General features: G+C 52.2%; 1 protein-coding gene across 2 annotated transcripts in view; it reads left to right on the top strand.

Moving 5' to 3' along the window:
• Positions 1-13,907, top strand: part of SSBP3 (single stranded DNA binding protein 3) — a 130,933-nt gene that overhangs the window by 109,499 nt on the left and 7,527 nt on the right. For both annotated transcript variants that reach the window (XM_011926344.1, XM_011926343.1), the window contains 5 exons: positions 6,226-6,290; positions 7,287-7,335; positions 7,967-8,002; positions 8,523-8,577; positions 10,231-10,301. In XM_011926344.1, coding sequence (XP_011781734.1) covers positions 6,226-6,290; positions 7,287-7,335; positions 7,967-8,002; positions 8,523-8,577; positions 10,231-10,301 — 276 coding nt within the window. The remainder of the gene's footprint in view (positions 1-6,225; positions 6,291-7,286; positions 7,336-7,966; positions 8,003-8,522; positions 8,578-10,230; positions 10,302-13,907) is intronic.

Here is a 13,907-nt window from a genome sequence, read left to right as displayed (position 1 = left end):
GTGCCCGGCCAAGTCAAGTTCTCGATGTGATGCTGGCCACAGGGTGCTCCCCCCTTAGGAAGATATTTGTGTTTTCCAACTTCAGGGACTTAAAACCAATGTTTAGGCCTCTAGTTGCTTGGGTTTGGTGATTGCTTTTAATTTCTTCTTCTTTTTTTCCTGGCAAAGTCATTAACAGTTTGTTTGGACCATCGTAACACTGAGATTCTAAAGGCTGGGAATAGATGTCAGGCTGTTCGAGAGCAGCAGGGTGTTATGGTAGTTCAGGACTTCCTCTGGGCATGGTGGATGTCTCATCACATCTGCCCCTGAGCCGTAGTCCAGCACACTCTTTGGCACACTTTAAAGAAGTGAGGGTCCCAGAGGCTGAGGCTGTGCATTGAGACTCTCCTGGCCTCACCCAAGCATTGTCCAAGGGGTGGAGCTCCCCTTAGACTCCAGGAGTGGCTCCAGCAGGAGAGGGAGAGGCTCACCCATCTTTGTTTACATTACACACCCTTGCCAACCTCGGGAGCTCTGGAAGTGTCTCTCCTGCTCTTTATTTTACTTTTATCAATGTGGAAACTCTAAAGTGCTTCACCCATGTTTCCTGTACTCCTCTGGGTGGGGTAAGTATTAAATCCCAGAGCCAAACGTCCCTTGAAGCAACCCAGGGTGTCTGCGCTGGCCCATCACTGGGGTCAGGAAAGCTTGGCATTGAGGTAGCACTGGGCCCGGACAAGGTTGATGGTACAGGATGGATTACAGGGTCTGTGGTCAGCTAGGGCTCATCTTGGGCCCGGCAGAGCCTGGCAGTTTTGGACTCTGAGGTGGAGAGTAGGGAGAGGGCAGAGTGTCCCTGTTCCCCAGGCCCTTTCTCTCTCTCCCCTGAGGGTGATGCCCTATGGACAGGACAGGGGCTGGCTCAGAACTTAGTTCTGGAAAGCAGTCTTGACAGCAGCTTAGCCTGGCTGGGCCTCCAGTTCGTCATCTGCAAAATGGGCCGCAAGTGATGGCCTCATGGGGCTACTGGAAGGCGGGCGAAATAGCAGCTGTGAAATGTAACTTGAAGTCCCCGCATGATATCCTGTGGATCCCTTCCCCTTCCCGCAGGCCCTGAGCTTGGGGGAGGGAGCCCTGCCTGCTGCCAAAACCCCGGGCTGTCAGGCCAGCCCCTTCAGCCTAGAGTAAGTGCCACTACACACACAGTGCTGTGCTGAGACCAGGCGCAAAGGTGGGAGACCATCGGCATGTCATTTGTAGCCAGGAATTAGATTGCTTTTAGCCAGTGACCACTCCAGAACTTTCTGAACAAAGAATAGGTACAGTGTGGTCAAGGGCTACTTGATTTCAAAATCAAATGGAGTGACATTGTATTTTGTGAGTCTGTGTCACATGTCAGCCTAAATGTCTCAAAGGAACCAGCAGTGCAGGCATCACCCTGTCCTTCATCCTCAGTGCTTCAGACAGATTTTACTCTGATTTTGTAAAGTGTCAGTGCCAGAAAGGAGATAGTACTTCCACTTAGAACTCTTCTTTCCAAAAAGTTTTATGTATGTCAGTATCAGGTAGTAACCTCTCATCCTAGTGTTTCGAAAGTGAATTCTAATGGGATGAAGCTAAAACTTAGGCGCCCCTGGTCGAACTTAGGAGAGAGAAGGCCAGCCCCCGTCAGAAGTGCAGTAGCTCCCAGACTCCCGGGTGCCGATTCCGAGCCACCGACCTGTTGGCGTTTCTGGTATTCAGGTAGTGGCTGAAGCCAGGACAGAGTAGAATCAGGTCACTATCCTGGTTTGTCTGCATTTGAGAGTTCAGATGAAGGAGAGAATCCACAGCCCCTGGAACGATCCTATGCTGCCCCCATCTCCTGGGGCTGATCCAGGGCCAGTCCAAGCTCGGTGACACTGAGCAGAGGCCCCCAAAAGAGAGGGGTAGGTCATTAATCCTGGCCCTGAGCACCTCGGGCTGGTGAGGAAAGAAAAGGGCCCCTTGAGGAACTTAACTCTGGTGGCCGCTGGGGGGTGTCCTGCATGAGATGGCCAGGCCCCCACTGCCCAGAGAATGGCCTGGACAGCCTCAAGTCCACTCTGGTAGGTGAGTCCTAAAGACTAGGAGAGCCGTCCCCTAAGGTAATTACAGCACTGGGTGGTCCCCCCCTCACCTGCCTCCTACAAGATGCTCGGCTAAGAATGCAGACTCTGGGGGCTGGCAGATCCAGGTTTAAACATAGTGGGCACCTCAAAAGCCTTCTGAGGATGTGGCAGGAGGGAGCAGCAGTCACCACCTCCAGGCTCCAGCTTCAGCCAGCTGCTTGGTCCTTTCTCCCTGCGGACCCGGCGGAGTACAGAGCTGAGACAGTGGTCGGGGCGCCTGCACTGTTCCTGAGTATGGATTAGGCCCTCTGCCCAGGGTCTGGGGCACCCAAGTGGGGACTAGGGTGAGGGGTTAGGGAAGACAGGCCCCATGAATGTGTCCAGCCCCACAGCTGCACTGGAGGCTCCTCCCCTCTGCCCAGCCGCCCCTGCCCCTGCAGAGTGGTGCCGATGGCAGAGGGATATCTGATTGGTAACTGACCCTTGCACAGCTTCACCGTCATCACCTCCAGCCATGTGGTGCTGCAGGCAGGCAGGAGCTGGCCAAAGAGGGAGTCCATTTCTACTGAGTCTGAACTTCTAGGCGTTCCTGCCCTATGTGAGAAAACTTCCCTGCAAACCAAATTTCAGCCTGTTACTTGCTCCTGACATCTTTGTGGCCTTGGACATGTCTCTGGCTTTCTGGGCCTCCAAGTTGTCATCTGTGAAATGATGAGGTGCAAGTGGCCCTTCAGGGTCTCTGCCTCTATAGGCGGCAGGACTGGTGGAGAAACTCCCTCTAGGAAGCTGCCATGCCAACTCTTGGAGAGGCCCCTGAAGGCTGGACAGGGCCAGGAGCAACAGGATAGTGCACTCGGAACCTCCCAGCTCAGAGCTGCACACTGCATGTCAGGAGGGCTTTATGGAGTGAGCGCCTACTTGTCGTCTCCTCTCACCCCACTCCATGCTGACACATACCAGGCTTCCGCTCTCGCTGTGAGGTGCAGGCCTTTCTCCTGGATGGGAGAGGCGGCTGCAGTCCTGGAAAAGAACTCCATCTGGAAGACCTATCTAGTCAGCTGGCCTGTACACAGAGTGGAGAGAAGGCCTGGGGAGGTGACAAGCTGCTTGTCCTGGAGCAGCAGGTGGGGAGATGAGGCTGAGATTTGTAGAGGGGATTAGAAAAGGCCCTTTGAGACCCGAGCTTCTGCGATGCTGTGGCAGCATTAAGGGCTTTGGTGTTTGTTCTGCTGCTGACATCCCAAATCAGTGCACACCTCCTGGGGCTTACGGGGCACTTCAGAACCATTGTTTCATTTGATCCACTGGAGACCTGCAAGGTTGGAAACACATGGGGCTCTTTGTCCCCATTTTGTAGACAAGGCAGCAGAGCAGAGGGGATTGTGGCTCTAAAGCCAGAGCCATGCTGCAGGGCTTTGCCCCAGCTCAGCCACTCACAGCTGCACGGTGGGGTCATCATTCTTCCTCTCTACCTCAGTTTTCTGGTCTCTCAAGTGGGTGGAGGAAAGGGGTCATTGTGACAATTAATTGTAGGCAGTGTAACACAGTCTGTGGTGTATCTGGGCATGGAGTAAGCACTGTTGTCATTTGGTGTTTTGCCCATCGTCACCAGCAGGCAGCCAAACCAAGGCCAGCCTTCCTGTGTTCTGACCTCCGGTCTTGAGTTCTGCTCTGCTCTTTACCCCGTGGTAGAGTGGGCTTGGCCCCAGCACATTCCCCCAAGGCTGCCACTGTTTGCTTGAAGCCCATGCCCTAAGCAGCCGTGGGGTGAGGCAGGCCCTGCCCTCTCTGGCTCTGGGTCTGGCTCTTTGTCAGCCAGCCTAGCATTGCTCCTGTGATCCTCTGCATCTTGTCTGGACATTCTTCTAGACTCCAAGCCCCTCAGTGGCTGAGCAAGCGGAGCCGGCGGCCCCAGGATGGTGAGATCTGGGAGATGATCCCTGGATGCAGAACCCACCATCAGCCCGACATTGGCTCTGTGTGTGTCAGCTCCAAGTCTCCGTCTTCCCATTCTGTCCCCCTTCCCACGCGCCTCCCACCAGTTGCTTGGCTAAGCAGACAGAATCTGGGGGCCGGCAGATAGGGGTTTAAATCCTAGCTGTCCATTTGTTCACTGCAACTTGAGGCAAAACTTTCTCCCTCAGACCTTCATTCTCCTTTTCTGTAAAGTGGGAACAATACCAGCCTCCTGGAGTTTTCATACAGATCAAATGAGAGACTACATAAAGTATGTCATGCACTCCGTAAAGGGCAGTGAATGCTGGCTGTTCCTTTGCCGTCAAAATTCTAGCAACCTACTTCAAGTTCTCCTACAAGGGCAGAGCTTAAGCTGCAGCCAGGCTCCCTTTGGTCTCCATGCATTCCCTTCTTCAGTCCTTCATTGATTGCTTCAGTGTCGGCGTAGTGAGCACCAGTCTGTGCCACTGGGTGCATGGGGCGGGGGGCTGTGATCATCAAGACACAGCCCCACCTTCAGAGGGCACTTGGAGTCCACTAGGAGAGATGGGAGATGGACAGACACGTGGCCATGATCAGAACCCAGTGTGGCATGGTGGCAGGGGAGGGAGGTTAGAAGGCATTGTGGGAGTAACGGATGGAGGAGTCAGCCCCGAGGGGTGGGGTGTCAGGAGGGCTTCCTAGAGGAGCTGCTGTTGGAGCTGAGTATTGGAGGACAAGTAGGAGCCCGCCATGAGGGGAGCAGGGAAGCGAGGCATGTGTGACTAGGGAAAATGACACTTGGAGAGAGGGTCACGGGCAACACTGGCCTGGTTATATAGCAGGAGATGCGTATGGTAAGAGGCCTGGTGCCTGTGACCCACCCCGCTGTGCCTCAGTGGGCCATCCTGAGCTGAATCTGGACTGCTGGGACTTTGTGAGTTCTGTGTAGACTTCTCTCTCAAACATTGGCTGGGCACAGTGGCTCACACCTGTAATCCCAAAACTTTGTGGGGCTGAAGGGGGAGGATCACTTGAGCCCTGGAGTTCGAGACCAGCCTGGGCAACGAAGTGAGACTCCATCTCTACCAAAAAACTTAAAAATTAGCTGGGCAGGCCGGGTGTGGTGGCTCACGCCTGTAATCCCAGCACTTTGGGAGACCGAGGTGGGTGGATCCTGAGGTAAGGAGTTCGGGACCAGCCTGGCCAACATGGTGAAACCCCGTCTCTACTAAAAATACAAAAATTAGCCTGGCAAGGTCGTGGGTGCCTGTAATCCCAGCTACTTGGGAGGCTGAGTAATGAGAATTGCTTGAACCTGGGAGGTGGAGGTTGCAGTGAGCTGAGATTGTGCCATTGCACTCTTGCCTGGGCATCAAGAGTGAGACTTCATCTCAAAAAAAAAAAAAAATCAAAAAATAGTTGGGCATGGTGGTGCATGACTCTAGTCCCAACTACGTGAGAGGCTCAGGTGGGAGGATTGCTTGAGCCCAGGAGGTCAAGGCTGCAGTGAGCTGTGATTGCGCTGTTGCACTCCAGCCTAGGTAACAGAACGAGACGCTATCTCAAAAGCACAACAAAAAAAATCTCACACACACGTAATGATGATCCCTCTGAGTGCAGAAATGGAGTTTTCTCCGGCTTCCCAGCATCATCTTTGTGGATGGCCTCTGATGCTGACACATGGGTGGGGTAGGACTATCACCCGGACCTGGGGCAGGTGTCTGTATGTGCTGGGCCTGGGCCTGGGCCTGCACCAGCCCCGGACAGGCTTCTCAGGAGTGCCCGCTCACATCCGTATTGACACCCACCCCTCGCCTCCCTGTCTCCTCACCCCAGAGCCTCTTAGTGGATTCCAAGACCAAGTCCATCCCCTCTTACCTGCCTGAGCCCATGGGGAAGGTACAGGATGACATCGTGGGAGCCCAGAGAGGGCAGCAGCTTGCTGGATACCCACATGCTTTTGAGAACTTCATCTTGAAAGCCCTGAAAATGCATTGAATGTTGTGACTGTCCCTCTGTGCTGGCTTGTCATTGTGATCCCTGCGACTTGGTTCCCACCCACCCCACTGTTTTTGAAAGAATGTATTATTTTTTCTCATCGATTCTTTTCACAGACTAACCCTCTCACTATGTTTTGTCTGTTTGTTTCTCCTCCCTCCTCCTCTCTCTGGTTCCCTTCTCCTTCTCATAGACTGACCCTTGGTTATCGTTGCAGAATTATGGCAGCGGCATGAGACCACCACCCAACTCCCTCGGCCCCGCCATGCCCGGGATTAACATGTAAGGCAAAAACGACCCGGCCAGTGACTCAGCCCATGTCTTCCCCCACTCTCTGCCGGCACCCTGGAGACTCATGATAAGGGGTCATTGCTGGTACCTCTCTGAATCTCAGTCTCCTCCTCGGTAATATGAAGATATTGATGATCCTGGTGATGAGAGCTCAGCCTCATAGAGTGCCTCTGTGTGCCGGGCACAGTTCGGGCATGCTGCGTGCATCAGCTCACCTCATCTTCATGATTACCCTATGCCGTGATTACTTTTATTTTTTTTTTTGAGACCGAGTCTCACTCTGTTGCCCAGGCTGGAGTACAGTGGCACAGTCTTGGCCCACTGCAATCTCCCCTCCCGGGTTCAAGCGATTCTCCTGCCTCAGCCTCGTGAGTAGCTGGTAGTACAGGCTCCCGTCAACATGCCTGGCCAATTTTTGTATTTTTAGTTGAGACGGGGTTTCACTGTGTTGGCCAGGGTGGTCTTGAACTCCTGACCTCAAATGGTCTGCCCGCCTCGGCCTCCCAAAGTGCTAGGTGTGAACCACTGCTCCCGGCCTGACGCGGTTATTATTATACTCCCCTTACAGAGGAGGTCACCAAGGCACAGAAAGGTGAAGTAACTTTCCCAGGCTCACATACCTTTCAGTGGCAGGGTCAAGAGTTGAACCCCTGGACAGTTCAGCCACTATTCTCTGTGCATTTGTGATCTTCAACCCTGTTGTGAGAATGTGGATTCCTTTCCTAGGAAAATGCACATGCAGAAGGAATTTTACATATATCTAATTTTATATATTTTGAAAAGTTTACCTGTAATTTAAAGCAATTCATAGATTTCCATCCATGAAGTTACCCATTACTGCCCCGAACCAGAAGGCTCTAAACCCCAGGGCTGTAGGAAGGACTTCCTGTTGGTTATTTCAGCCCTTCCCTTCTGCCCCTGCTGCCTCCACCCCTTGGAGTTTACAGCACCTTTTTCATTGTTCACATCTCTTTCTCCCTCTCCCAGGGGCCCGGGAGCTGGCAGACCCTGGCCCAATCCTAACAGTGCTAACTCAGTGAGTACCTAGGTCTGGTGGGGTGATATTTGTCAGGGGAGGGGTTCTGGGTGCAGGGGAGCTACTGTCCCTAGGTGTAGGTGTCACAGGGAAGGGGAGATGCAGCAGGACTCTCCTGATGCTTCTAGAGAGAAGGCCGTGTGGAGATGGAGGCCTGGCAGTAATGTGCAGGGGTCATCAAGGGCTCCACCCCTGCCCTGAAGGAGTAAGCTAAGAACCTGGGCTCAGAGAGTACTGTTCAGAGTGGAGGCCCCTACCCATCTCCTCCTCCCCAGCAGGGCTGGAAGGTGCGGGTAAGGGCTCAGCACAGGCAGTGGAGTGAAGGCCAGAGGAATGTGGGGTAAAGCTGTTTACTGTCCTCTCAAACCGCAGGGCCTCCTGTGTCTTCCTTGTGTCTGTGGCTCCCTCCCAGGATGGGGAGTAAGAGACCAGGGTCTCAGGGTCGGTTCAGTATAGCAGAGAGAACTGGGCTTCAGCCATGTCCCAGCCCTCCCAGGGGAACCAAGCAGGCGGCCAGCTCACTGGGTGGCGATGTCTTTCCTGTGAAGAGTGGGTCGTGTCCTCAGGGAGGTTTGGCAGCTGAGGGCACTCAGTGACTCTGACACGGGGCTCCCTGCCATCTTGTTTTTAGATTCCATACTCCTCCTCATCACCTGGTACCTATGTGGTAAGTGTGTGGGTTTGGGGCCTTGTGTTGTCTAGCCACATGGGACTGAGTGTGCAAGAGAACTGCCTGGGGTCCCCGTTTCTTTCCCTTTCACACATTCTTCTGAGTAGAGGTTCTAAACTGCTAGAACTTGCTGTCAATATTCAGTCATCTGTACAGACCCGAGGTGGCCCAGAAATCCCCAAACCAGACCTGGGGGTGGAGTTGCCTTCTGGGGAGCTTGGCCAGTGGGCTGCCTGGCGTCCACCGCCGGCCTCTCCAGGGGGCATGCCTGTGAGCACATAATGCAGTCACACACACCCACAGGGGCCTCTTGGTCTGAAGAAAGGTATGGGGGACATCCAAGTCCCCTTCTCAAGCTTAAGTACTTTGTCCCTGAGTGAGCACTGGGGGTGTAGCAAGATGAACAGCGGCTGGACCCAGGGCGAGCAGTTGCTGCTGACCAGGGAGGGAGGATGCTGGCCCCTCCCCACGTTCGTCACCACTGTGGGCATCTGATGTCAGTTTTTCTCATCTTCAGGGACCCCCTGGTGGTGGCGGCCCTCCAGGAACACCCATTATGCCCAGTCCCGCAGGTAAGAGCGCTTCAGGGGAAAGTGGAGGGTCTGGTGGTGGGGAGTGGGGCATGTTGCCAGAGAGTCCTGGGGCGGGGGGCACTGTTGCAGAGCCAAAGCTTACCAGCCACTCCTTCCTGAGCAGCACATCTTCCACTGGGCATTTAGGGGGCAGGAGTCCCTTGATGACGCTAACCTACTCCTCTTCTCTGATGCGTCTGCATAAAGGACAGGGCTGAGCAGAGCAGTCCGGGAACAGGGGTTCTCATTGTCCTTGAACCCCTCTTGTTGGGAAGAACCCTGTTCGGGGTGGGCATTTCCCCAGATGACTCAAAAAGGGGCTTTGGAGTTCTGGCATCCTGGGACCAGGATTCTGAGGCATGCTACCTTTCGAGTTTCCATAGCTCCTGGCTTCTGGTCCTCTATATAGGAGATCCCTTCTCTCCTTTTTGCTTTTTTGAGGCGGAGTCTCGCTCTGTCACCGAGGCTGGAGTGCAATGGTGTAATCTCGGCTCACTGCAACCTCCACCTTCTGGGCTCAAGCAATTCTCCTATCTCAGCCTCCCGTGTAGCTGGGATTACAGACATGCACCACCATGCCCAGCTAATTTTTGTATTTTTAGTAGAGATGGGGTTTCACCAAGTTACCCAGACTGGCCTTGAACTCCTGACCTCAGGTGATCCACCCGCCTCAGCCTCCCAAAGTGCTGGGATTACAGGCGTGAGCCACCGCACCCAGCCCTCCCTGTTTCTTTAAACAAAAGAGGGCATGCGTGCACACACGTGGGCATGTGCGCACACATACGCGCGCACGCACACACACACACACACACACACAGCATCACAGTTATGTTTCTTTCCCAGCTAAGAATAGCGTACCAGCCAGCTAGAAGGAATTCAACATACGATCCTTACCCACCCCAAAAATAAAAAGTGAGAGGTAGCTGGATTTCTGCCCAAGAATTACGGTGCCTGCTCCTGATAGAAACGTTTTAGCTGGAGACTTTTTTTGGCTAATTGGGGAAATGGAGGGGACTCTCCCCCGCCCCCTCCCCTCCTCAGCTCCCCATAACAGGGAAGCTGCTTGGCTGCAGGGGTGGAGCTGGCCGCAGCCGGGATCCTGGGCTCCCGCTCCGGCTGTCTCTTTCTGCTGCTGCATTTTGATGAGCTGCATGACCTACATTCCGACTGGGCCACATGCACCCACTCCATATGTGAATGTGTCTCCAGCCCCATCCCTGCCTCTCCCTCCTGCCCCATCAGCCTGGCAGGATGGCCTCTGGGTAATTTGCCATGTTTCCCTTTCCCTGATTGGATTAAAACCACTTTGTAGGGTCGTGGGGGGAGAGCACAGGTCATGGTTCTGCTGCCCCCATGTTGTCCCAGGCAGTGTCTGGGGACCAGATTTGGTGTAGGGTGGGGAGACAAGAATTTGAACCTGTAATCCCCCTGTGCCGTGTCCACACTGCTGGGGTTGAGTGGTTTTCACAGTTGAATTTTCTGTGATTAAAAACTTTGTGAATCTTCATTAAATACAAATTAGCCAGAAAATGGTGGTACTTAGAGGAAATTTTAGGTGATAAAATACAAAAGAATGAGTTCAAGTGCCATGAGTTTGTTTTAATTAAGAAACGAATTAATCACCCCGACTTGTGGGTTTCCACTGTTCTACAGATTCAACAAATTCCAGTGACAACATCTACACAATGATTAATCCGGTGCCGCCTGGAGGCAGCCGGTCCAACGTAAGTCTGCTTTCTAATAATTTACATATCAGACACCATAACAAATCATAATTAACTTCATCAGCTGAGGGGAAAGCAAGTTTAATTGATTTCAGCCATTTGTTACCAAAGATGAATAAAATAAACTGTCAGAAAAGTGATTAACTCTTGGGCAACTCAGTTCCCATTTCATAGGCAGCAGGGGGTGGGAGAGGAAGGGGTGGGACAATACCCACCCTCTGGTTAGAGCCAGGGTGCGGGCTGTGCTGCTGGGACTTGCCACCTCCTGCCGTGCCGGTGGGAGAAGGGCCAGACTGCAGGTGGGGTCTGGCCTGGTCTCTGCCCAGCTGACTGGCTATGCTGGCCCGGGCAATCCTTCTCCTCCTGGGCCTGTTTTTCTGGGGCTGTGGAGCTGAGGGTGGAGCCAGCAGCAAAGGGACATGGCTCACTGGGGGACCTGCCTGCCTGTGCTGCTGCCAGGAGCTCTGGAACTCCAATACCTGGCAGCTTCTTTGCCTCTCAGAGTTGCAGCCCTTGGGTGATGTTGCAGCTCACATTTCCCCATTTCTGATTCCTTCTTGCCCTACTTCCTTCTGTGTCTCCTGCACCCACTGGATGGGACTTGGTTAGTCAGCTGCAGCCTGTCTCCTCACCCAGCAGGAGTTCCCTGAGGACAGGGCCTGATCTGCTTCCCCTCCACAGGCAACCCTTCCATTCCAGTTCCTTCCCTTCCTCCTCCATGCAGGCCTCAGGTGAACCTGTTCAGCCTTGCCCCTCCAGGAGCTCAGGGTCTGGAAAGAAGGTCTATGGACTATAGAGCCAGAGAGTGGGCCTGGGGCCTCATATTGTGAGGCTTTGGTCTGGTTGAGGGGGTGGGGCCTTTTGGGGCACTCTGGTTTTGTTGGCTTTGTTCCTGAGGTGACACCCGGATCACCCCACATGTTAAACCCCAAACGTGGGCTGCCCCGTGCTGGATATTGCCTACATTTTCTCTCCCAGCAGCCCTCTGAGGGAGGGTCTCTGGCCTGCCTCCTTCGCCAGGGTCCTCACTGGTGTGACCAAGCATCTGGCTCTTAACACTAAAAGCCATACGTCCTGAGGAATCCCAGGACACAAAAAGTCATGGGTTTTGTCAGTGATGCAGAAGGTTGGGTGGAAAGTATAAAACCCACACAGAGGGATGACAACACTGTTTCTAGCATCGGATGGAAATGGCGTAGACGATCTGCCTCGAGTGGTCACTGTCGCCATGTTTCCTGACGTGGATGCTGGCATCAGGACTTGTGATTCACCATGGATCACATCACTCAGGCTGCAGATCCATGCACTGCAGTCATGCACGTTAGCAGCACCCGCCTAGGAGTCTGCTGCAGATTCAGTGTTGGGCTTTTTGTCTAGACGGTGCTGGTTTCAGTTTTGACATCGTGAATGTTGTGATTGTATTTCCTAAGAGTTCAGATGATGAAAATGAGAACGGTGACAATGCCAGCACTGGCGTGACCTAGGCATCGCTGGGAAATAAGTTTAAATGACCATGTGACTTGAATGACAGCTGCAAGGACACACACAACTGAATTTGGGAGGAAAGAGTCCAAACAGAATGTACCGCGTGGTGTGCAGAAAAGAATGTGGGATTGGGCTTGTGGAGAAGGGGAGGTGGAGGCACATTGGACATTGAGTCTCTGAAGTCTGAGGCATATCTTTCTAAATCAAGATTTTGTTGACCTCCAAAGAGACAGCAGTTCTCAGTCAAAATCAGCGGTTGCGGAATTAGCTTGGGCATACTCCTTGAATGGACACCATTATCATCTTGTTCCCTTGATTGCACTGCAAACCAGGAAGGTTACATTTCCCAATTCGGAGGCTACAAACTAAAAGTCCTGTGTGTGAACCAAAGGGAAGAGGGACTTTTGGTAACGGATGCATTGCCCCTTTACAGCAGTGCTGACCCTGTCTGATCCTTCCAACAGTCATGCTTCCGAGAGCATTGAAGGTGTGCCTCGAGTCATGGCGACACGTTTCCGCCAGCTCTTAGGTATGTTGATTTGAAAACTGGAGTTTCACATCATCTGCTCGATTTCTGTGAAGATTTTAGTGAAGCCACTGAAGACGTAGGAGATTGTTGTTCTCTTGTCCAAATACAACCTAGACTTTGCTCATTTATCTACATATTTGGCAGACAGTACACAGTTAATTTGAGCAAATTTCGTTTAGTCCATAAGCTTCTTACCGATGAAAATGAAAACGTCTTACCTGCTAAATGTTCACACCTTGTGCCCAACACTGTCACAAAGGGGTGTGATTTGCTTACCTGTGATACCAGCTTTCATAATGAAAGTTTTGGGTCACTTTTCAGTTTCCTCAAAACATGCCGAAGTACTTAATGAGATCTTTGACTTTACAGACAGGAGAATGCCTCAGACATTTCCACAAGATGACTATCATTGCTGGCCATAGAAAAGATGTTAAAACGTTGGCTTGCCGTGGAAACTGCTATTTTTTAAAGTGCGAGACAAGAAGGATGTCCTTCTCTAATTTGGAAATGCATTGAGATGAGAATGGAAAAAGGAATTACAATAAAATAGAGGCCAGGCACGGTGGCTCATGCCTGTAATCAGAGCAGTTTGGGAGGCCAAGGTGGGAGGATCACTTAAAGCCACGAATTCAAGACCAACCTGGATAACAAAGCGACACATCCTCACCATCTCAGCAACAAAAAAATAAAAATAAAAAATAAATACATAGGCTGGGTACGGTGGCTCACACCTGTAATCCCAGTACTTTAGGAGGCCGAGGTGATCAGATCACTTGGGATCCGTCAGGAGTTCAAGACCAGCCTGGCCAACATAGTAAAACACCATGTCTACTAAAAATACAAAAATTAGCTAGGTGTGGTGGTGCATGTCTGTAGTCCCAGCCACTCGGGAGGCTGAGGCAGGAAAATCACTTGAGCCTGGGAGGTGGAGGTTGCAGTGAGCCACGATCACGCCACTGCACTCCAGCCTGGGTGACAGAGTGAGACTCCGTTTCAAAAAAGAAACATAAAAAATAAAATAGAAATGTATATAGTGTTTCGCCAGTACTGTCTGATGCTTCTTAAGGAGCCCCGAGGAGCCTAGATAGGGCTAGCCAGCCACACGTGGATTGTTGGGTATCACGGGGAGGGGGCCACAAAAACTCATACAGCAGAAATAATGACCCATTTAATGCTTGAGAACTAAAAAAATGTCACCAGAAAAGGCAGTCAAGTTAAACAGGAGTTTCTCAATTTCTTCATTAAAACTGTAACATATTTGGACTCCACCTTGGGTTTTGCAACTTCAGATTACCTCTGTGCTTTAAAATCATTTTTTATAATTTAATTTATAACATTATCCAGTGTGCTTTGGAGTGTTAAAAAATGATGAATATCTGGCCAGGTGTAGTGGCTCACGCCTGTAATCCCAGCACTTTGGGAGGCCGAGGTGAGAGAATCACTTGAGGTCAGGAGTTCCAGTTTGACCAACATGGTGGAACCCCGTTTCTACTAAAAATATGAAAATTAGCCAGGCGTGGTGGCTGGTGCCTGTAATCCCAACTACTCGGGAGGCTGAGGCAGGAGAATCGCTTGAACCTGGGAGGCGGAGG

This window comes from Colobus angolensis, unplaced genomic scaffold (assembly GCF_000951035.1).
Source record: "Colobus angolensis palliatus isolate OR3802 unplaced genomic scaffold, Cang.pa_1.0 Scaffold68, whole genome shotgun sequence".
NCBI lineage: Eukaryota > Metazoa > Chordata > Mammalia > Primates > Cercopithecidae > Colobus > Colobus angolensis.
The sequence above is the reverse complement of the archived record's forward strand: the minus strand, read 5'-3'. Positions and strand labels throughout refer to the sequence as shown.